The 24211-nt window shown below is 52.9% G+C and overlaps 2 protein-coding genes across 5 annotated transcripts; both read left to right on the forward strand.

Annotated features, from left to right (window-relative positions):
* The first annotated feature begins 5204 nt into the window (after positions 1 to 5204).
* SAXO5 (stabilizer of axonemal microtubules 5) lies at positions 5205 to 10120 on the forward strand. The gene is made up of 8 exons (XM_061150415.1): positions 5205 to 5775; positions 7165 to 7271; positions 7372 to 7472; positions 7743 to 7855; positions 7938 to 8047; positions 8398 to 8599; positions 9176 to 9261; positions 9893 to 10120. The coding sequence occupies exons 1-8, from the start codon at positions 5205 to 5207 to the stop codon at positions 10118 to 10120; spliced, it is 1518 nt and encodes a 505-aa protein (XP_061006398.1).
* An 8230-nt stretch (positions 10121 to 18350) lies between these two features.
* ZNF358 (zinc finger protein 358) lies at positions 18351 to 22422 on the forward strand. 4 transcript variants are annotated; one of them, XM_061150411.1, is made up of 3 exons: positions 18351 to 18420; positions 20307 to 20412; positions 20648 to 22422. In XM_061150411.1, the coding sequence occupies exons 2-3, from the start codon at positions 20340 to 20342 to the stop codon at positions 22351 to 22353; spliced, it is 1779 nt and encodes a 592-aa protein (XP_061006394.1). In that variant the 5' UTR covers positions 18351 to 18420; positions 20307 to 20339; the 3' UTR covers positions 22354 to 22422. The 4 variants fall into 4 exon arrangements, with proteins under 4 accessions (XP_061006394.1, XP_061006397.1, XP_061006396.1 ...); XM_061150413.1 differs by lacking the exon at positions 18351 to 18420 and adding an exon at positions 18816 to 18933; XM_061150412.1 differs by lacking the exon at positions 18351 to 18420 and adding an exon at positions 18829 to 19012.
* The last annotated feature ends 1789 nt before the right edge of the window (positions 22423 to 24211 follow it).

The raw sequence follows: 24211 nt of genomic DNA on the forward strand, positions 1-24211 counted from the left end.
ACACACACACACACACACACACACACACCTGGGCACTTCCTGCCCACATTTCTTGCTACCTTTTTTTTCTTTTTAGCTTGTAACACTATTTAACATGACTATATATGTTACTTTTTCTTTTTCTTTTTCCTTCTTTAATATGGCTGCACCAGGTGTTAGTTGCAACACATGGATCTTCAATTTTCACTGCAGGATTCGGGATTTTTAGTTGCAGCAGGTGGGATCTAGTTCTCTGACCAGGAATTGAACCTGGGCCCCCTTCATTGACAGCATGGAGTTTTAGCCACTGGACCAACAGAGAAGTCCCTATGTTGCTTCTTAACCTGTGTGTGCATACTCAGTCACTCAGTCTTGTACAATTCTTTGAGACTCCATGGCCTGTAGCCCGTCAGGCTCCTCTATCCATGGGATTCTCCAGGCAAGAATACTGGAGCGGGTTGCCGTGCCCTCCTCCAGGGGATCTTCCTGACCCAGGGATCGAACTCTCATCTCTTATTTCTCCTGCATTGGCAGGAGGGTTCTTTACCACTGGCACCACCTGGGAAGCCCCCGACATGCTGCAACTAAAAAAAAAATCCCACATGCCTCAGCGAAGATCAAAGATCCTACAACTAAGGCCCAGAGCAGCCAAATATATAAATATTTAAACACACACACATATACACACACACTGCAGAAAAAAACTGAAGCCAAGCCCAAGGCCTACAAAGGAAAGGAGACCTCGGGCTGCGGAGTGGCCGGATCCCTTCTCCTGAGGCAGTACTGTCCCCATGGTCCTTGTAACAGCACACTACATTTCTCTGATGCCTACTGTGTGCCAAGCCCTGTTGTAGGCACCAAAGAGACAGCAGTGAGCCTGGAGGGCAGGGCCCAGCCCTCCCACTGTCCATCACCATCTGGTTAGGGCTCAGCTTGACCTTTGGGAAAGCGACAGGAGCTGGCCTGGCATTCACGGCTGGCCTTGTGGTTGCTAGGAGCTGGCCTGGAGCTCACTTGCAGTTGGGCGCTGGTGTTCTGCTGGACACAGATAATTTCACAGGATGCCTACAACTGACAAGGCCACTCTGTGACCATGGTGGAACAAGACAAAACAAGCCCGCTCCATCATGCTGTCTGAACACAGACAAAACATGAATACTGTCCAAATCATTACAGCAACCAGATGTGTCCCGGCTAATCTGAATGACTCTGAGTCTTTGCCAATCCCTGCTTTTTTTTTCTTTAAAAAACTATTTTATTACTTATTTGGTTGCCTTGGGTTTTAGATCCTGCATTCAGGATCTTTCATTGTGGAATGCAGGCTTAGTTGTCTTGCAGCATGTGGGATCTTAGTCCCCTGACCAGGGATCGAAACTGTGCCCCCTGCTTTGGAAGGCAGACCCTTAACCACTGGACTACCAGGGAAGTTCCCAATCACCGCTTTCAAGTTGCTTCATTCCTTAGACTTTGTGATCAAGATTATTCAGTTCCTCCGTAACAGCGTTACTTCTCCCCCTTGCTTCCAGACAGCATACAGAACCTCCCCACTCCTGCATCCTCCTTTTCCAGGCAGGCAGAGAAAATCAACATGGGCTTCCCGAGTGGCTCAGCTGTAAAGAATCCATCTGCCAATGCAGGAGATGCAGGTTGGATCCTGAGTCAGGAAGATAAACTGAAGGAGGAAATGGCAACCCACTCCAGTATTCTTGCTTGGGAAATCCCCTGGACAGAGGAGCCTGGTGGGCTACAATCCAAGGGATCGCAAAGAGTCAGACACAACTGAGCGACTGAGCATGCACACACGGCTGGACCAAAGCCCTCAGCAGGACCCTGGGATGGGGACCAGGTGATGGAACCTCAACCCGGTGGACAAAACAACACTTTGCTTGAATTTAGTGAAAAGGAATTCATTCAGTATACAAGTCCTGGAGCTTGAATTCAAAGTACAGGGATGACAGACCACACACACACACCCACACACACACACACACACACACACAGAACTGTATTATCAACATAAAACCCAGTAATACACCAGATGTTCATTGTTGCAGACCCTAGAAGAAATGATAGTGAGGTGATGCCAATCACGTGTGGGCTAAGGTGGGGGGGGGGGTGGCGGGAGTGGAGAAAAGAAGGGAGGGAGGAAGAAAGAAAGAGAAAAAGGAAAGGACGGAAGGAAGCTGTCATTCAGTAGATGATCTGGGGCAGCGTGAAAGAATCACCACCCTTACATTTTTATTTCATGTGTGTTTTTTTCTTAAGAAATTGCTTTTTCCTTTAAATTTTTTTGTGTTGTGGTAAAATATACTTAAAACTGACCATTGTAATCATCTTTACATGTTCTGTGGCATTAAGTGAACTCAGACTGTAGTACAACCATCCCCACCGTCCACCTCCAGAACTTTTTCTTCTCTCCAAACTGAAACTCTGTCCACATGAAACATCCATTTCCCATCCCCCACCCCATTCCGAGGGTTTTTTGAATATATTATTTATATTTGTCCAGACATTAAAAAAAAAAAGAAAAATAAGTCAATAGGACTTCCCTGGCAGTACAGTGGTTAAGACTCTGTGTTCCCAGTGCAGTGAGTGTGGGTTTATTTGCTGGTCTGATGCTGGGAAAGATTGAGGGCAGGAGGAAAAGGGGGTGACAGAGGATGCGATGGTTGGATGGCACCGTCGACTAAATGGACATGAGTTGGAGCAAACTCTGGGAGATGGTAAAGGACAGGGAAGCCTGGTGTGCTGCAGTCCATGGGGTCGCAAAGAGTCAGACACGACTGAGCAACTGAACAACAAACTGGGAACTAAGATCCCATATGCCATGCTGCACAGCCAATAAATCAATCAATAAAAAGAAAGTCCAATTTCCAGCCAGTAAAAGCATCCAAGACACAGCAAAGTTCCACGTATTGGAACTTCCCTGGAAGCACCGAAGGCAAAGCCCAGATCCATGACATGCGTTGTACCCACTGCTGCAAGTAACAAGCCCTGTGTGTTCAAATACATGTGTGTTTCTGGTGGTCTTGGGGCTGAAGGTGGGAAGCACAGATGTCTTTAAGGCTACACTGGAGGTCTGTGAGCCCTGGAGTGGCATTAAGAGGTATGGTGACTCAGACAGTTTGGCCCATCCTGTGCAGACAAGTGTTAGAAAGCTGATGAAAAATCAAACCTGGGGAAAAGCTGACAATGCATTCAGGTGGCCTCTGGCATCAAATCCTCCCCCACTCAAGTGGCTGCTATTGCCAGCCCCATTTTCCAGATGACAAAACTGAGTCTTCGAGAAGTCAAGTCACGGGCCAGACTCCCTTGAGCTCTCAGGGGGCAGGATCCTCTGTCCTTGCTCCTGATTTCCCCCTCGGTTGCCCCCAGAGTTGCTGGGGGACCCTTGTGACAGCATCGTCCCAGGCAGCTTATTGGGTCACAATGGGCAGGGCCAGACCACACTTGGATGAATCCCCAGATGGAATATCTGAGCATCCTTTGGGAGACCAGGGACTGAGGGAGTCTCGAGGGTCATGCCCATGCCAAGTGCATCTTCTAAGACTCACTAGCTCCCATGTCCCACGTCGAGGTAGGTGCACTCTCTTCAACCCTGATCAGGAAACAAAATGAAGCTCACAGGAGCCCAGTTAATTATTCCAAGGTGATCCGGCTAGTCATTTCAGTCGTCAGATTCTCCTGCAAACTATTTGAAAGCTTCTCGATCTTCAGCTATTTTAGGTGGTGAAATGATCAGGGAAAAAAAACCACTGTGGTTTCACTTTAAAAAAAAAAAAATCCTTGATGTGTGTTTTCTGAAGAGATTGATGTGAACCAATAGTTGTGAGCTGAAGCAGTCTGGGAGGGCTTCCTGAAGGAGGTGATGCTGGGTGAGCCAGGAGTGTTGGTGGTATCCAAGGATCTGGTCTCTGAGGGGCAGAGACGGGTGAGGGAGACATCTCAGCTCTGAGCAAAAGCCAGAAAGTCTCGGTAGGCTAAGTGGGGTATTGAGAGTCCGGAGCTAAAGGTCAGAGAAATGAGTAAGAGGTGTGTAAAATGCAGACAGCTGGAAGACAGAAAGAATAATCAGGGCCTAGGAAAACTGCTGAGGGCAGGAAGACCAGTGAGGAGAGGGGTATGGCAGAGATGGGACAATGACCAGAACTTGGAAGAGACAGAAGTGGGTTCCCAGGCGTGAAGGAGGGGAGGGCCACGGTCTTCACAGCTGACTGAGAGTGAAGGAGTGGGTTCCAGTAGCAAACTGTCAAACGCAGTGGTTAATTCTGCAGCTCTTCCTATCTCTCTGCAGCAGCTGCAGGGCCTTTGTACCTGCTGTTTCTTCTGCCCAGAATGTTATTACCACTACCCCACCCCCCAATACCCAAATGCCCCACTGCCCATTTTTCCAGGTCTTTGCTCAACTATCATCTTAGTGATGCCTTCCCTGACTATTTTTAAAATTTTTCTGTTTATTTATTTATGACTGCACTGGGTCCTCATTACTGTACGTGGGCTTTCTCTAATTGTGGCACGCAGGGGGCTACTCTTCACTGTGTGTTTCTCAGTTCGGTGGCTTCTCTTGTGGTGCATGGGCTCCTAGAGTGTGGGCTTTGGTAGTTGTGGCTTCCACGGGCTTAACTGATCTGCAGCATATAGAATCTTCCCAGACCAGGGATCGAACCCATGTTTCCCACAATAGCAGGTGGATTCTTATCCACTGCACCACCAAGGAATGCCTTTCCTGACTATTTAAAACAAGGCTTCTAGCCCAAACCCTATCCTTTACTCAATGTGACTTTTCCCCCCCAAGGCACTTATCACCTTGTAACTTACTCTTTAATTGATGTGATTACATTTATTCATTATTGTATGTTCCCGTTACCATCTCCACAAAGGTAGAGCTCTAGGTCTGTTGATGAACCCTCTCCGGGAGCCTAGAACCGTGCCTGGCACACTCTAAATGCCAAATAAGTGATTATTTCTATCTCTACTTTCCCTGCGGGCAGGCAAAGGGGCTACACCTATTTCTTTTGGGCAGGGGTGAGGGACGCACCACAGGGCTTGCGGGATCTCAGTTCCCCGATCAGGGTTGAACCCTGGTCCCTGGAAGTGAAAGCGAGGAGTCCTGACCACTGGACCGCCAGTAAAATCCTTAAACCTGTTACTTACGATGTGTCCAACCCCGAGCCCACCTGCTCATTCCTGTCTCCGCCTCCTCGCAGGTGGCACCTCCCCCCGCTATGGCCGTGGGCGCCCTCCTGCCGTGCCCACTGTCCCGGCTGGACTTCCTCAAGGCCTCGCACTTCGCGCTGGGGCGGGACCCGCGGCTGCACGCGGACTCCAAGCAGTCCACATCGCACCGGGACTTTCCCGGCTACTCGAGCTCTACCCGTGGGCCGCTGTGTCAGCCGCCGCCCTGCGCATCCCTCTTCCAAAAGGATGCGCGCTGGGCGGGCCAGGAGCGCCTGTCGGAGACGCGCTGCGCCTATGAGCCCCCACCACCAATGCTGTTGAGGGAGCAGGAGCAGGAACTGGCGCGGGAGCGCACACTCTCCATGCAAGCCAGTCACCTGCACGTGCACGCGGAAGCGCGCGCCCGCACCGGCCTCTCCACCGCGCGCGCCGACTACGGCTGGCCAGAGCCGCCGGAGCGCGCTCGCGAACAGACCCGCGGCGCGCGCCTCATCTTCGACCGCGACTCGCTGCCGTCCGGCGACCGAGCCAAGCTGCGCATCCCGCCCACCACGTATCGGGAGTTCTTCCCGCTCCACGACTTTTGCCTGAAGCCCCGCGAGCCTGCCTGCCGCCTCTGTGAGTGCGCGCCCGGGCGCCCTAGGCAATTTAACCGACACACTTATTCTCGCGGCGAACAGGGATTCTGCTCCTCGCCCCTAGTGGACACCCGGCAGTGTCTGATGATCGTCTTTTTCAGTCTTGACGACGGGAAGGAGAGAACACTACTGTCAGACAGGAGTTGGGAGGCCAGGGATACTACTAAACATCTTACCACGCATAGGGGAGCTCCCCGCAGTAAAGAATTATCCAGATGTTGGCTTCCCTGGTGGCTCAGTTGGTTAAGAATCTGCCTGCCAATCCAGGAGACCCGGGTTGGATCCCTGGGTCAGAAAGATACCCTAGAGAAGGGAATTGCAACTCACTCCAGCATTCTTGCCTTGGAAACCTTATGGACAGAGGAGCCTGGCGGGCTACTGTCCACGGAGTCACAAAAAGTGGAACACAACCGACCGATTAACACTTTCACTTTCACGTCAAATGTCAACAGCGCAGAGGCAGAGAAACCCTGGAACCTCCTTGAGCCTCAGTTTCTGCATCCACAGAATGGGCACATCTCCCTTAGCTCTCCAGGATGCTTTGCTGTGGGCAGAGTCATGAAGCTGGTTTGGGGTTAAACAAATCTGCTAAGTGTCCTCCACCTCCACCACCCAGCCCTGCCACCTCAGTAGCTGTGTGACTCTGAGGAAAGCAACCTCTTCCAGCCCCAGTTTACTCATCTGCACAGTGGGTGCAACAACCAGTTTTATAGTTACTGGTGAAGACAAAAGAGCCCCGAGTGCAGGACATGCCTGCCAGATAGTGAGCAACAAAGGGTCGCTGTCATTTGTATGATTTTTCCGATTCTGTGACTCAGAGGAACCTGGGTCACAGCAGTGCCAACCTGGAATCCTGACCACTAGGCCATCAGGGAACTCCCTTGTTGTCATTTAAAACATGTATGTATATATATATATATATATATATATATATATATATATATATATATATATATATATATTTGGCTGTATTGGGTCTTAGTTTTGGCCTGCGGGATCTTTGATCTTTGTTGTGGCATGTGGGGTCTAGTTCCCTGACCAGAGATCGAACGAACCCAGGCCCCATGCATTGGGAGTGACCCCATGGGATTCTCCAGGCAAGAATATTGGAGTGGTTCTTCAGGGGATCAACCCAGAGATCCAATCTGCTTCTCCTGCGGCTCCTGCATTACAGGTGGACTCTCTACCACTGAACCACCAGGGAAGCCCGTGGAAGTCCCTACTTATTATTTTTGATGTTTTCCAGACAGGCCTTTGGCTAAGCTAGTCTGGACTGCCCACCTGCCCTTCCCAGGTGAGGAATAGAATCCCAGTGGTCCTGAAGCTGCCAAGAATTGATCCCATTCTCTCCCCTCTTGCTTATCCTCAGGTGGGCCCAATCCCCTCCAGTGGGAACACAAGAGACAGGATGACAACACCTCCTACCAGAGACAGTTCCAGGCCCTGCCAGGCCCACCTGCCTTGCCGTGTAAGAGGGTAAATTGAGACCAGGCTGGTGCTGCGGGTGGGGGGTCAGGGGGAGAAGCAGCGATGGGGGCTGGGTGGTCTTGCCCTCCCCACTCCTGTCCACCCACAGGCATCCTCCAGCATAGAACTGGGAGACCTCAAGATTGGCTACAGGCCTATGTGCACAGAGCAGAAACAAGCCTACAGGCCTCTGGATCTGCCCCCGGACAGGTACAAAGGAACCATGGCTTTTTCTACCAAGACAGGGTGAAAGGGCTCTCAGCGATACGTGGGGTGGGTCACCTAAGTCTCTAGGGTCAACACTGTGCCCTTGAAGTCTCCATCACCCACAGGCAAGACCCACTATTGTGCCAGATCACTCACAATTAGCACCCCACAGCTTGGCCATTGGGGAACCTGTCCCTCCCTCCCTTTTCCTGGGAGTTGTAAGGGCCCAGATCAGATGGATCCACCTCCTGCTTCCCATCCCCTTACCTGCAGGTATGACAAGGCCCAGGCCTCAGCCCACATCCACTGTGTGAACATCCGTCCTGGGGATGGCCTCTTCCACGACAGGACCACCAAGGGGGAACACTTCTATGCCCAGGAGCCAGGTGAGATCCAGCGGCCTGCCCGGCCCCCTCACTCTCACAGCAGCCACGCAGGGTTGCTCAGGACCTACTCTACCACTGGCAGAACCTTTCTTCCTTCACCACGACCAGACTCCGGAGTCACACATCCTGGAAGGAAACGGGTGTCCCGGTCCAGGGAGCCTCACCACCTCCACACAATTCTTCTACCGTCAGGTCAGCAGGAAGGCGAAAGGCTGCAGGGCGAGTCAGGGAAACGGGCTTTCCTCTGTTTCTCAGAGTGAATAATAGCAAGTGCAAAGGCCCTGAGGTGGGAGGGAGCTGGACCTGTGTACCGGGACCTCCTGGATCTATTTGCCGGATGTAGGGCGAGCCACTTAACCACTTCATACCTCAGTGGTTGTGTGTAAACTTAGATAACAGTACCACTTCCCAGCGCCATCACGTGGGACCCAGAGAGAGTGTGAGCCGTCCAAGGTCACACAGCTCCCGCTTTTGAGCGTCATCCCCGGCCTTGGGACATCCACGACGAGGGGAGCTTCCCAGATGCCCTGTGGTCCTTACAGCCGCTGCGAGCGAGCGAGCCAGCCAGCCGCCACGTGCCTCATGAGACATTGCAGAGTCACATAACCCTAGGGGAGCCGTCGCTGCTCGGACAGTTCTTCCAGACCTCCATGGGCACGGACTATTTACCCCCTGGGATGCCAAAGCCGCCGAAAGCGCCCAACCTGCACCTGCAGCGAAGCAACCTGCCAGAGGGCACCGGCGGTGAGCGAGGCCCCGCCCACCTTGGGAAGCCCCGCCCTACCCCCCTTCTGTGGTCCCGCCCCCGGCCCATCCCACCTCGCCCACTGCCTGCCTCTGGCTCCGCCTCCTGAAGGGTTAGAACTCACGCCCTGGGCCAGGATTCCCAGCTCTGACCCTGAACAACCCCATGCCCTCGTCATGGTGACTCTCAACAACCCACTCCATCTCTGCATGACTCCGCCCCTCTGGCGTGGCTCCTCCCTTCTCCATATCCACCCTCTCAAGACTCAGCCCTCCTCCTCCTCTGCAACACTCTGGCTCCGCCCCTTGACCAGCTAGTCCACTCTTCCTGTCCCCCCACCAGCCCCTCGCCCCGGATCTTCTGCCCTTGCCCCGCCCCTGGCCACCTCCCCCCACCCTGGCTCCCTTACCCTCCCTGCCTCCTAACGCATCGTCCTCCCCTGACAACTTCAGCGGGAATCCAGGCGTCGCCCTTGAACCCTTGCCGCGCATCCTTAGTCTCCGGCGTCCTTTCCCCCTGGGCCCTGCCTTTCCTCCCTCAGCCCCTCAGTTCGGCCACCCCACCCAAATCTCCAGACGTAGATTTTTTAACCATGAACCGGAAGATGCTGAAGCCACACGGAATAGCTCCAGCCTCTGTGACCGAGGAGATGCTACAGCGGGTGAGGGAGGAGGAAAGGGTATCTCCTTAACCAGGTAACCTCTCAGATCAGAATTAGCCTCACATCTGCTCAGGGTCAGGCTTCCCTGGTGACTCAGATGGTAAAGAATCTGCCTGCAAGGCAGGAGACATGGGTTAGATTCCTGGGTCGGGAAGATCCCCTGGAGAAGGGCATGGCAACCCACTCCAGTATTCTTGCCTGGAGAATTCCATGGACAGAGGAGCCTGGTGGGTTACAGTCCATGGGGTCACAAAGAGTCAGACACGAATGAGTGACTAACACTTTCACTTCACGGCTCAGGGTCACTCTAGGGTCACCCAAGGCTCAGGGGCCCATCACAGTCAGCTCAGGGGCCACTGTGGTGAGCCAGTTACATTCCAAGCTGAGGATGAGCTCAGAATCGCCTACGGTCAACAAGGCCGTGGGGCCTCTCCCGGGGCCTGCACTGATTTCTCTTCAGCTTCTCATCCAGCTCCTATGTCACCCCAACCTTTTGCCCACCTCCCCAGGACCCAGTCAGGGGCCAAACCTGGCTGAGTCTCTCCCCACAACTTTATGCTCCCAGGGTGGCCTGGGTGGGTCAGCCGCCCTCCAGGCTGCCCTGCCAGGCTCCCCTACCCTGACTCCACAGTGCAAGTATAGCCACTTGGAGCCACCGCTGGGTCAACAGCGCTTCTTCTCAACCCTAAACAAGGATGAATATACCTTCAAGTACCAGGGCCCAGCGGTGCTAAGATGGGACGACTTCCAGGAGAGTCACTTGCCCCTGGGCTCTCTTCATCAGTGGGGCTGTGGGGCTCGGAAAGTGGACCCTCGGGTCCCCCAGACCCCTACCTACCCATGCCCTAGCCAGCAATAAACAGCGCTTTGGCAACCCATGCATGTGTGCTCAGTCGTGTCTGACTGTGCAACCCCGTGGACTGTAGCCCACCAGGCTCCTCTGTCCATGGAATTTTCCAGGCAAGAATGCTGGAGTGGATTGCTATGCCCTCCTCCAGGAGATAGGGGGCTTGCAGGATGAAGGATGGAGGTCGGGGAGAATGTACAAGAGGGAATGACTCCGGGGAGAATCCCTTTTGCAGACCCTGGGTGTTGTCCCACTCTGGGCAGGGAGGCCATCCCAGTTTGTGCAAAGGCTTGGTGGTTGGATTCATGTAAGGAGTTTAGGTGCTGTCACAAGCTCTGAATGATGTGGGTGAATGAGGCAGTGTCATGAGGCTGAGATCGCAGCCTCCTGGAACTGAATGGACAGAGTCCAAATCCTGATTCCACTATGTCCTGAAAAATACTCTTGGGCAGGTCATTTGACCCCTCTGAGCCTCTAGTTGCTTATCTATAAAATGGAGATAAATAATAGCTCTCTCTCATTGCGTGTGTGCTGCGAGCTAAGTTGCTTCCGTCACATATGACTTTTTGCGACCCCATAGACTATAGCCTGCCAGGCTCCTCTGTCTGTGGGATTCTCCAAGAAAGAATACTGGAGTGGGTTGCCATGCCCTCCTCTAGAGGAACCAGGGGTTGAACCTGTGTCTCTTATGTCTCCTGTATTGCCAGATGGGTTCTTTACCACTAGCACCACCTGGACACAATCTCTCTCAGATTGTTATAACTGAGAAATGTACACACTAGTCAGGTCGTGTCTAGGAATCAAGAAAGGAGAGTTTCCCTTCCAAGGATGAAGGAGAGAAGGAGGGGAAGGAGATTTCAATCCTTGAGATGCTGGCTGGGGCTCAGAGGGGGCATGAAGGGGTGGACATGAGAACGACCCAGTAATTTTCCCTGTCGTGAGCAGAAGCTGGAAGCTGAATGGTTGGTGCACTAGCTGGCTGGGAAACTGGCCCCCAGGTCAAAAGGGAAAAACAACAAAACTCATCAGGATATAATAAGGTCCAAGGGGGCAGGTGTTCAGCCAGAGACAGAATGAAAAGGGTAGAAAGGAGGAGGTTGGGGTGGGTCCCTGAAGCCAGTGGGTGACAGGGCTTGGCAAGTATGTCAAGGACCAGTACCTTGGACAGCAACCCACCATGACAATCTTGGTGGTCTGGTGCAATCAACACCAAGAAGCTGGCTCTATCTGGAATGATCAGATGGGTCTTGGTGGCCATACTTGGGTCCTACCTCGGCGGGCTGTTGAGAATCTGGTTTCAGGGAATGAATGTAGCTTCCTGACCCTGTAGACAGACCTTCACAAGACCCCCAATCCAATGGGCCACTAAGAGTCAGCCTCAAGCCTGGCCAGGTGTCCTTTCCCCATGGGCAATAGTCCTGTGAGACCAGCCTGTCATTTCCACAGGAAGGGGAAGAGTCCAGTTTGAGGTCCTACTGGGACAAGATGGACCTTTCAGCTGCAATCATAGTATCCACTTTGACCATGAGAAGCTCTGCTAGAGGCCAGACATTTCTTCTGTTTGCTTCCACTAATGATGCAGATGACACTCCTGTGAATTACTCCATGATAATAACATGATTTCTCAATGTCAGCCTTATTGGCATTCTGGATAGGATCATTCTTGGTGCTTGGAGGCCATCTCATGCATTGCAGGCTGGCCAGCATCCTCCTTGACCTCTACCTACCACCTGCCCATAGTACATTCCTCCGCCCCCACCCAGCTGTGACAACCAAAGATGTCTCCATACATTGCCAAGTGTCCCTTGGAGGGAAACGTTGCCCCTGACTGAGGACCTCTGCAATAAATCCATTTTCCAGTGGTTCCCACGACAAAATCAGGGGCTCCTGGTAAAGCCGGTCTGCTGCTTGGCCAGACTGTATGTACAAAGGGACTCATCCTCTTTGCCTTGCCTTCCAGGAAGCTCAGAAATTTTGCTTTGGTTCTGTGTAGCTCCAGTTGCAGGATTATGGGTGCTCCTGCTGGTTCTAAGAATGGTTTAAACTGCAGAGACACCAGATGAGAAATAAGAGGTAAGAGTTACAAGGAGACAGATTTTGGCACATGGTGAAGCATTTTCTAACCAAGGAACTGACAAGCCCCAGTATGGGTTGCCAGGAAAGAACAGAAACTTTACTCGAAATGTATTCAGTACAGAAAGAAATTACATGATGATGATTCCGGTTTTATGTTATGGATTTATGTCTACCCTCCTATATTCCACTTACTTTCCAAAAAAACCACGTCATATGAACTATAAAAACCAAAAGGGCTTATAAAATTAGATGAATAAAATAATCTTTTTAAAAATGTATGTATTTACTTTTATTTACTGTGCTCAGTCCTTATTGCTGCTTGGGCTTTACTCTATTTTTTTTATTTATTTTTAAATTTTTTTTATTATTAGTTGGAGGCTAATTACTTCACAACATTTCAGTGGGTTTTGTCATACATTGATATGAATCAGCCTGGGCTTTACTCTAGATGTAGTTAGTGGAGGCTACTCTCTAGTTGCAGTGCATGAGCTTCTCAGTTCGGTGACTTCTCTCGTTGTGAGCACAGGCTGTAGAGCTCCTGGGCTTCAATAGTTGCGACACGAGGGCTCAGTCATTGCAGTTCCCAGGCTCTAGAGCAGAGGCTCAATAGTTGTGATGCATGGGCTTAGCGGCTCCATGGCATGTGGGATCTTCCCAGACCAGGGATCGAACTCTTGTCTCCTGCATTGGCAGGCAGCTTTTTTTTTTTTTTTTTTTTTTAAACTACTGAGCTACCAGGGAAGCCCAAATGAAATAGTCTTGAACATGGGAAAACAGATGACTCTTTTTGTATTTAGGCTATGCTTGGTCTTTGTTGTGACTCAGGCTTTTATCCAGTTGCAATGTGCAGGGGCTTCTCATGGAGCACGGGCTCTAGCGCGCACATCTTCAGTAGTTGCTGCACTCGGGCCTAGTTGCCCCTGCATGTGGCGATCTTAGTTCCTTGACCAGGGATTGAACCCTCATCTCCTGCATTGCAAGGCAGATTCTTAACCACTGGATCAGGGTTAGTCCCCAAACAGATGCATTTTTAAAGGAAAACATTCTTGTCGATGGTACTCGTCACTAAGCATCAGACTTATCTCTTTCTGTCCTTCAGCAAATGATTTCATACTCTCACCTTCACTTTCATTATGTGAAAAACTGGAGAGAGCAACAGTTCCTCCTTCATGGAGGGTTACAAAGAGTCAACACAATGTGCATGTACCATCTTAAAACAGGGCCTCACCCTTGGCTGCAGCTCAATGAACAGTGCCTAAATTTTGTTAAGGTCTTGCTGCTGCTACTGCTAAGTCGCTTCAGTCATGTCCGACTCTGTGCGACCCCATAGACGGCAGACCACCAGACTCCCCCATCCCTGGGATTCTCCAGGCAAGAACACTGGAGTGGGTTGCCATTTCCGTCTCCAATGCATGAAAATGAAGAGTGAAAGTGAAGTCGCTCAGTCGTGTCCGACTCTCAGCAACCCCACGGACTCCAGCCTACCAGGCTCCTCCGTCCATGGGATTTTCCAGGCAAGAGTACTGGAGTGGAGTGCCATTGCCTTCTCCATGTTAAGGTCTTAGGTATTTCTGTTTCAAGTATCAGAAACCGCTTTTCCGGTAAGCGGCCTGAGCTGACCCTTAAAAATGGCACGCTATTCACTCAACCCAGAAAACCCCACAAAATCATGCAAATCAAGAGGTTCAAATCTTCATGTTCACTTTAAGAACACTTGTGAGACTGCCCAGGCCATAAAGAGTATGCATATCCGAAAAGCCACCAAGTATCTGAAGGATGTCACTTTAAAGAAGCAATGTGTGCCATTCCGTCATTACAATGGTGGAGTTGGTAGGTGTGCACAGGCCAAACAGTGGGGCTGGACGCAGGGTCGGTGGCCCAAAAAGAGTGCTGAATTTTTACTACACATGCTCAAAAATGCAGAGAGTAATGCTGAACTTAAGGGCTTAGATGTAGATTCTCTGGTCATTGAGCACATCCAAGTGAACAAAGCCCCCAAGATGCGGCGCAGGACTTACAGAGCTCACGGTCGGATCAAGCCCTACATGAGCTCTCCCTGCCACATTGAGATGATCCTTACTGAAAAAGAACAGATTGTTCCTAAACCAGAAGAGGAGGTTGCACAGAAGAAAAGATATCCCAGAAGAAACTGAAGAAACAAAAACTTATGGCCCGGGAATAAATGCTGCAGGAAATAAATGCAAATAAAAGTAAAAAAAAAAAAAGTATCAGAAACCTAGCTCTATCTGCTCAAGCAGACAGGGATTTTACTGACTTAAGAAAGTCTGTAATTAGCAAGACTGCCAATTCCTTATCAGGCATGCTTTCTGCCTTGCTGCCTCTCAGTCCAAGCAGTGGCAAAAAACAAAACCAAAACAAAACCCAAATCCTAATAGTTAGGCCCCAAAGGAAGAGCTGTCTCACATTAGAAAGTAAGGAACACCCTGATTGACCCATTTGTATCACATGTCCAGCCACAAACCAATCACTGTGCCCAGAGGGATGGGATGCTATGATTGGATGCCTGGATAATTTGGTTCTCCAAACCTCACCAGGATCTTGGAGTCTGGAGGCCAACCTTGGTAGATCCTGTCTCCTAGCAACAGACCTGTGCCTGCCCATCCCCATAGCATCTATCTTGCCCCAGGTTACAATCTAGAGAGCAGACAGACTCAGTCAATAGGCTCTTCCCAATGAGGGTAATTTTGTGCCTTTAGAGACAAGCAGTGTTCAGTGTTTGAAAGTACCCACCAGATCTCTGATAATCCCAGCCTTATCTCCCCCATCTCATTCCTAGTAACTTTGTTTTTTAGCCTGGGGCAGAGAATTGAGCTCTGCCAATCTCACAAAATCAAGGAAGTGCTAGACTCTGCTTTAAGAAGGAGCAGATAGAGGAAGTTTGTATCTATCTTATAAGACCTTGCTGAAGACTTCATGGAAGCTCCCAGGTATTCCAACATCCTGATGTTTTCCTCCAAAGGCACTTCAGCCACAGTCTCAAATGACACCCTGTTAGAGTGCCAAGATAAATCAGGTAACAATTTAATCAGCTATTTTTCTACATAATAGATGTCTGTCTCCTGAGAAAGGCTCTTCTACGGGATGTGACATACATCTGGGGAGGTTGTGCACAGCGCAAAGCTTGAAGTCCTATTCGTAATGAATATATATGTCTGTGGTGGCCCTGGCCCTCTATTTTACCTTTGTTCAGCCAATTTCACATTTTAAGTTATTTCCTTCAATACCCTTCCCTTTCCCGAAACTAATTTATAAATTAGTCAAGACTCTCACGACTGCAAGGAACAGAAACCCACTAAACTAGCTCAAATACCCAAGCAATTGGTTGGCTTGTGATACTGACAAGACTGAGGGCTTCAGGTATGGCTACATCCAGGAGCTCAACCTGGCTATATCCATGACCAACCTAGGCAGCATATTAAAAAGCAGAGACATTACTTTGCCACCAAAGGTCTGTCTAGTCAGAACTATGGTTTTTCCAGTAGCCACGTAAGGATGTGAGAGTTGGACTGTAAAGAAAGCTGAGCACCAAAAAATTGATGGTTTTGAACTGTGGTGTTGGAGAAGACTCTTGAGAATCCCTTGGACTGCAAGGAGATCAAACCAGTCCATCCTAAAGGAAATCAGTCCTGAATAGTCACTGGAAGGACTGATGCTGAAGCTGAAACTCCAATACTTTGGCCACCTGATGCGAAGAACTGGCTTATTGGAAAAGACTCTGATGCTGGGAAAGATTGAAGGTGAGAGGAGAAGGGGACGACAGAGGATGAGAAGGTTGGATGGCATCACAGACTCAATGGACATGAGTTTGAGCAGGTTCCGGGAGTTGGTGATGGACAGGGAAGCCTGGCGTGCTGCAGTCCATGGGGTCACAAAGAGTCGGACACAACTGAGTGACTGAACTGAACTGAACTGAGGAGCGCAACCAATACAGCTCCGGCTGTCTCTCTGACTCTCACCTCTGCATCCTGGTACAGATTGACTTCAGTCTGCAGACGGTTCTTCCACATTTCTGAAGAAGGTGGGTGCAGGTAGAATGAGGTCCTGTGAACAGTTCATGATCCCAGGGGAAGAAAGAGACCCTCCAGCTACATGGCTTCATCCCAGACCTCATTCTTGTGACCAGGGGGTGAGGTTCTCGGGTTGATAAGTTTCAATGACAAGATACTGGGGGCTGTGTTAGACACAGGTCTGTCTGGAGTAGTGGTGGGGGCTACACAAAGGGAAAACAAGGTGCTGAGAGAAAGACTAGGCAGAGAGAAACAACAGCTGTCTTTACAAGTATTACTGTAATGGGATCATCCAGCAGGATAAGGATCCAGGAACATAATCCAATTGCAGTCTCAAGTCTCTCAGATCTGCTGTGGAGTTCTCCACAGAGGGGTGGAAAGCAGGTCTCAGGCCAAAAGTTCAGCCCAGATCTAGAAGATTCCAGAAGGAAGAGCAAAGTCTCCTGGAGGCCTGACCTACATGCAAGGGTGAAGTGAAGTGAAGTGAAGTGGCTCAGTCGTGTCCAACTCTTTGCGACCCCATGGACTGTAGCCCACCAGGCTCCTCTGTCCATGGGATTCTCCAGGCAAGAATACTGGAGTGGGTTGCCATTTCCTTCTCCAGGGGATCTTCCCAACCCAGGGATTGAACCCAGGTCTCCTGCATTGCAGGCAGATGCTTTGAGCTCTGAGCCACCAGGGAAGCCTGTCAAAATTCACCAGCCAAGGACCATCAGAGGCACTTGTTTTTGTTGTCCTTGTTTAGTCGCTCAGTCCTGTCTGACTTTTTGCGACCCCGTGAACTGTAGCCCTCCAGGCTCCTCTGTCCACTGGAGTGGGTTGCCATTCCGTTTTCCAGGGGATCTTCATGACCCAGGAATCGAACCCATGTCTCCTGCATTGGCAGGTGGGTTCTTTACCACTGAGCCCCCAGAAAAGCCCCATCAGAAGCACACCGGTAGTCAAAAAAGTTTGGTTTTTTAATGCTTGTGCAGCAAGGAAGACCCCTTAGCAGGGTATCTCCCGAAGAGAGAGGTGGAGGACAGAAAGGCTTCTTACAGGATTCAGGCTTGTGCTGGATAGTTTTAAGGAGAGTTGAAGTAATTCTAGCCTGGCACTGTGAGGGGGCAGATTGATGACTGGGTATTTTGGTGATTCTTAGATGTAAGAGGAGGGATGTGGGGTGGTCATCGGGAAGAAGCAGCAGTCATCTCTGTTAGTAGGGGGCACAGGGTATGTATTCATTTTTGAGGTTTCAGAGTGTCCTTGTGTCTATCTCAGCTCAGACGTGGTCACAGAGCGGCCTTGTGTGATGACTGTTTATGTTCTGAGACCTGTTGTTTATGTTCTGGGAAGAACATCACAGCCCAGGGCTGCCAGGGCTTTATTTCATTCCCTCTTCACAGGGATCTTCGTCTCCAGGTAAAGTATGCCCAGACTGCTTCCCAGACCCAGCTTATAGAAGGAGGAACAGGCACCCGGAGCCCACCAGTGACAGCCGTGCGTGACCCTGGGAGGAGAAGGAGGAGCAGTATCTCCAGCTCTTTTCCTCGGAGGAGGAGTCTTAAGGCGAAAACGCTGGACTGAGCAAAGATACCACAAGTTTGTAAATTCTCAGCATCTGAACTATGCTGATGTGTGATGCCCGTCTGCAAGAGACAGAGACTGTTCGGTGTTCCTGTAAACGAGAGAGAGACAGAGAGACAGAGAGACACAGAGTCGGAAACACGGGCAGGAGGCAGAGACAGGGAAAGAGGGGAGGAGGATGCAGAGACAGAGGGACGGAGGGAGAGAAAGTAACAAGAGAGGCCAAGACATGGAAATAAAGGGACGGGGGGACAGAGAAGGGACACAGAGAGAGAGACAAGGGCGGAGAGGGATCAACAGCGGCTGAGAGAGAAGCCGAAGAGGAGAGGCGGCGGCAGGGACAGCGCGGGCGGGGCCCGGCGCAGACAAAGGCGCGGCCGCGCGGCCGGGTGGCCGGGCCGGGACAAAGGCTGGCCCGGGGGGCGGGGGCAGCGATGGCGACGGCCGAGGCGGGCGCGGGCGAACTACAAGTCCCAGCAGCCCCCGCTGCGGCCCTCGGCCGGCCCCTCTCGCTCCCCGGGAGCGCCTGGCGGGGCCGCAGGGCCGAGGGGGCCGCCGGCGGGGCTGGCGGGCGGGGGGCTTCCTGCGGGCCCCGGGGGCGCCGGCGGGCGCGGCGGGCCGGGCAGGGGAGAGGGGCGCCGGGTGAGTGTCCCCGCGAGCGGGTCGGGCGGGCGGGGGCCGCGATGAGGGGGGCGGGCGCGGGGGGCCCCCAGCGCCGGGCGCGGCCCGGGGCGACCTCTGTCCCACCCCCCACCGCCGCCCCGCGCGCCCGCCGGCCCAGGGAGAGCAGAGCCTGGGGCGCGATGGGAGGGGGCCGCGCGACCTGCGGGCCTAGCGCGCAGGTTCCGCCGCTGCGGCCCCGGAGGAGGGCCCAGCCCAAGCTGGGCGCCGTCAATCGGGAGGTAGGGGAGGGGGGCACCCCTCGGCTGGGTGCGGGGGCGTTAAGTCCAGAACGCCCCCTCCCCTGGAGGCGATCCGGATCCCCCACCCCAGGAGCCCAGGAGTGACCCCAGGTATTGTTCCCTCAGACCCTCCAGCCTGGGGTCCGGAGTTCAGGAGACCCATCCTCCAGAGGGACCTCCCCCAGGACTCCAGTTGTTTCCCCTCACTCTCCAGTCTTGGGGTCCAGAGCACTGGAAGCCCCTTCCTCAGAAGGTGATACAAGATTCCACCAGCCCCCCAGGAACTCAGGGAAGGACCCCAGTTATGTCTCCTTGCTGCTTGTAGCTCAGAGGTGGGAATTCAAGAACCAATCTAAGGGTCTTCCCCCTTCTGGGAAACCAGGGGTGACCCAGCACTGTCCCCCCACCCTCCATCATGGAATATAAGGAGTTGATCTAGGAACTCAGGGCTCTCTGTGTGTGTATACACTCCCAGTTCTGGGGTTGTGGCTCAGAAGGGCACCCTCCCCCAAAGGAGAGCCAAAGTGCCCCCCAATACACACCCACCCACCCCCACCTCAACCTCCCTCCCAATAATAGATCTATTTGTCCCCCCCTCCCAGGCCTAGCCATAGGGTGGGCATCACCTCCTCTTCAGATAATCCTGAGCTCCCCCTGCTCCCCAGAAGGGGTCCCAGCTTGTTTCTCTGTCCCACTCCCTACCTCCAGTCATGGAGGTAGAATTCAGGATCTTCCTTCCCAGAGAGGACTATCTCCATGCTTCAGCCATGGAGTCAGTCACTCAAGGAATCATTCCTTCCTAGGAGATGGCCCAGGGGTCCCCCCATTAACCCAGGAGAAGCCCCAGGTGTTGTTTTGCCTAGCCTGCAGCTAGCGGTTTTCTGGTGGCTCATATGTTAAAGAATCTGCCTGCAATGCAGGAGACCCTTGTTTGATCCCTGGGTGGGGAAGATCTGCTGGAGAAGGGAATTGGCTGCCCACTCCAGAATTCTTGCCTGGATAATTCCTTGGACAGAGAATCCTGGTGGGTTAGTCCGTGAGATACCAAACAGTTGGACTGGACTAAGCGACTAACAAGCTAGGGGTTAGAATTCAGGATCTATCCAATCGGGCAAACAGGTATACTGACACCTGTCCCTACTCTCCTGGATAATGGGTCCATGGGTCTCCCTGCCCCCTCCAGGGGTCCCCATGCACACTCTAACTTTAGAAATTGGTATTCAGGATCTTCTATCTAAGACAGAACATAGGTGTTTTGACACTCAGTCCTACCCCAGAACTGTGAAGTTTGGAATTCAGTTGTCTCTTCCCCAGGAAGCAAGCCAGGGGTCTCCCTGCGTGCCCCCAGTGACCCAGGAGGAGTACCAGATGTTGTCTGCCCGCCCCCCGCCCCCCCCCCCCCCCCCACACACACACTCATCCCCCCACAGATAGAGGCTTCAGAGATCATAATGTTTTCTCTCTAGGAGGTAAGCCAAGTTCCCTACCAGGAGCCCCCAAATATGCCACCCTCCAACAATAGGACTGGAATTCAGGCCATGTACTTAGAGCAAACACAGGAACCTAGACACCCACCCTCTTCCCCTCGAAGGGGCCATGGTCAAGGGGACTCTCTCTCCTCCACAGGACCTGAGCTTCCCACCAGAGGAGGAGCCCAGGATGGAGAGAGGGGCGGAGCCATGGAGCTGGGTGCTGGAGACCTCTAGTGCTGGGTCCCCTGACTTCTATCCAGGTGTGGGGCTGAGAAGGGAGGCCCCTCCCCATGTCCCACCAGGGTCCCTCTTCTCCCTGCCCTGGCAGGAGCCAATGCAGTCTCCCTATAGCACAAGACAAGAGAAGGATCTGTGTGTGTACCCCAAAGAGGGATCTGGGGTACAGCCCGACTCCCTCTCCCTTCCCAGGGTCCAAAAGAGACCCCCAGTTCCCCAGAACCTACTCTCCACTCACCCTCTGCCCTCACCCCATAGATCCTGCCCCAGAAGCCGGTACTTCCACACCAGGGATGAGGCGTTCCGTCTTAGTCAGGAACCCAGGCCACAGAGGCAGGAGGCCTGATTATGAAGAGCTTGACTCAGACTCAGAAGACCTAGACCCCGACCCAGAAGAGCTGGACCCAGCTTCTGAAAACCTGGAGCCTGAGCCGGAAAACCTCCACACTGTCTCTGAGGATGTGGACCCCAGCTATGAAGATCTGGAGCCTGTCTCCGAGGCTCTGGATGCCGAGGTGGATGCTCCAGGCTCCATCTCAGGGATCCGTGACTCCGACCCCCAAGATCTCGACCCCCTGTCTTCAAGTTTCGACGACCCCGACGTCATCGGCCCCGTTCCCCTGATCCTCGACCCTAACAGCGACACTCTCAGTCCCGCTGCCGCCCCAGACCTGGACTCCCTCTCCTCCGACCTCCCTGCCACCCCTGAGGTCCTGACCGCCGCCCCGGCGGTGCTCCCTGCACCTGCCAGCCCACCCCGGCCCTTCTCCTGCCCCGACTGCGGGCGAGCCTTCCGCCGCAGCTCGGGGCTGAGCCAGCACCGCCGCACGCACAGCGGCGAGAAGCCCTACCGCTGCCCCGACTGTGGCAAGTCATTCAGCCACGGCGCCACGCTGGCGCAGCACCGGGGCATCCACACTGGCGCGCGGCCCTACCAGTGCGCCGCGTGCGGCAAGGCCTTCGGTTGGCGCTCCACACTGCTCAAGCACCGCAGCAGCCACAGTGGCGAGAAGCCTCACCATTGCCCGGTGTGTGGCAAAGCCTTCGGCCACGGCTCACTGCTGGCGCAGCACCTGCGCACGCACGGCGGCCCGCGGCCGCACAAGTGCCCGGTGTGCGCCAAGGGCTTCGGGCAGGGCTCGGCGCTGCTGAAGCACCTGCGCACGCACACGGGCGAGAGGCCGTACCCGTGCCCGCAATGCGGCAAGGCCTTCGGGCAGAGCTCGGCGCTGCTGCAGCACCAGCGCACGCACACGGCCGAGCGCCCCTACCGCTGTCCCCACTGCGGCAAGGCCTTTGGCCAGAGCTCCAACCTGCAGCATCACCTGCGCACGCACACGGGCGAGCGGCCCTACGCCTGCCCCCACTGCTCCAAGGCCTTTGGCCAGAGCTCCGCGTTGCTGCAGCACCTACATGTGCATTCGGGCGAGCGCCCCTACCGCTGCCAGCTCTGCGGCAAGGCCTTCGGCCAAGCCTCCAGCCTCACCAAGCACAAGCGTGTGCACGAGGGTGCGGCTGCCGCCGCCGCTGCTGCCGGCCTGGGCCTCAGCCCCACTTCGATGCTAAGGGCAGGGCAGGCCTCCCTCCTGGGTCCGGATGCTGTCTCGGTGCTCAGCCCTGGCCCTAGCTCTGGCCTTGACCCTGACCCTGGCTCTGCACTGGGCTCCCTCCCCAATCCCAACCCCAAACCCACCAGTGGCTCTGGATCTAGCCCCATCCCTGATTCTGTCCTGTCTTCTGACCCTAAGCCTGGGCGCAATGCCAATTCCGACCTCCTGGCTAACCCTGACCACAGATCTGGCCTCAGCCCCGACATAGATCCTGTGCCCAGCCCTGACCCTAACTCCAAGTCCCACCCTGACCCCGGCTCTCCCAGCCGTGACACTGTCAGCCCAGCCCTCCCTACGGGCGAGAGTCCCAGGTGGGTGCAAGAACAAGAAGCCCTGCTCGGGCCTGATGGCTGAAGGGTGTGCTGGCACCCACAGGGGCCTGGGAAAGCGTGTGTTGTGCAGTTAGTAAAATCCTCCCACTGCCTCCTGGCTCTGTGTCGTCGTTCTGCTGTTGCTCTTTTTTTCTAATGTGCAGCCTGCTCCTGGGGAGATGGGAGGGCACTGCCGGAGCAAGCCACACAAATGGAACCTTAGTGTTCTGGCTCCCCCCACAATATCCTCCTGGCCTCCCAGCTTCCCCCAGGAGGTCTCATACTGGTCCATCCCAGCAGCCGCCACTCTCTGTTCCCCGAGACCTAGTCACCCCAGTCAGGGGCAGGCTCACCCTGTGGTTTGGTCTATGCTGCTTCCTTCCCTTTTAGAGTTAACTTTCCCACATGTGGTGGGATTTCTGGCACATTGAACGTCTAGCAGGTGCATAGCAGAGGCTGATATGAAACCATGTGGGCAGCCTGCCCTTTCTGCTCCCCAGATTTACCCCTTATCCTTCAAAGCCCACGTTGCAGGGACACCACAGGACAAAGGAGAGGTCACTCGCTTATTCATTCAACAAATGTGTGTTGATTGCTCATGTCTCAGCAGGGAGCAAGATTAGCACGGCCTTGGTTCTCACAGAGCTCCCGGAGTTCAGAAACACTTAAAAAGCAACTATAAAAAAATAAATAAATAAAAGATAAAAAAAAAAGCAACTATACAGTATGGTGCATTCAAGAAGCTTAACAAGACTTTGATTTATATAGGGGACAGCTTCCCTGTGGAAGGAAGTGATTATAAGTCCAATCACTGCTACTTTAATCAGCACTACTGTTGGTCCAGACTTGTGCTATGTATTTGCATTTTCTCACTTAATTCTTTTTTAAAAATAATTTTATTTATTTATCTTTTGGCCATGCTGGGTCTTCATTGCTGTGCATGGGCTTTCCTCTAGTTGCAGTGAGCAGGGGTTACACTTCTTTGTGGTGCATGGGCTTGTCATTGTCTTAGTTTCTCTTACGGAGCACAGGCTCTAGGGAGACAGGCTTCAGTAGTTATGAATTACAGGCTCTAAAGCACTGGCTTAGTAGTTGTGGAGCACAGACTTAGTTGCTCCACGCCATGTGGGATCTTCCCAGATCAAGATAGAATCTGTGTTCCCTGCACTGGTAAGCAGATTCTTAATTACTGAACCATCAAGGAAGCCCTCTCATTTAATTCTCTCAGCAGCTCCATGAGACAGATAACTGAGTATTCCCCTTTTGCAAACGAGGACACTGAGGCACATGGAGCCTTAAGGAAGTTTTTTAAAGACCCAGAAGTGGTGGCTGGGAGCGTCTAGATTTAAACCCAAATCGCCTGCCTTGGAGCCTGCATTATCAACCCTATGCTCTAAGGCAAGATTGTACTAAGGCCCTGGGGCCACTGAGATGAGACAGGGGAGGAGGTAGGTGGGGTTGGAAAAGAGGGCTCCAGTAGATTGAAGAGGGGGAGTTTGCTTGTCATCCCAGAGAAATGGGAAGCTACCAGCAGGTTCTGACAGAGGACTGATATCAATTATTTTTGGAAGACCCTTCTGGCTGCTGGATGGACAGGGGAGTGGAGGGGAATCAGAAATAGGAGTCTAAGATCAGGGAGGTTGTTGCAGTGGTCCAAGCCAGGAATGTTGGGAGACTCTGGGCTGACAGCCATTGGAGTGGAGGAAAGTGGTCCTATTTAGGATACAATTAGGAAAAGAAGTAGGATTAATGATAGTTCAGATAAGAGGGGGTTGAGAGTAAGGGAGGGTTTCTGGGACGATGGGGCCGGGCACCCTTGAGACAGGATCATTATCCTACACCGCGGAGGAAAAGGGGTCAAGCATTCGACATGGAAACCAAGAGATTGGCACTGGACGCCG

The sequence above is a fragment of the Dama dama genome, chromosome 9, assembly GCF_033118175.1.
Source record: "Dama dama isolate Ldn47 chromosome 9, ASM3311817v1, whole genome shotgun sequence".
In the NCBI taxonomy this organism is placed as follows: Eukaryota; Metazoa; Chordata; class Mammalia; order Artiodactyla; family Cervidae; genus Dama; species Dama dama.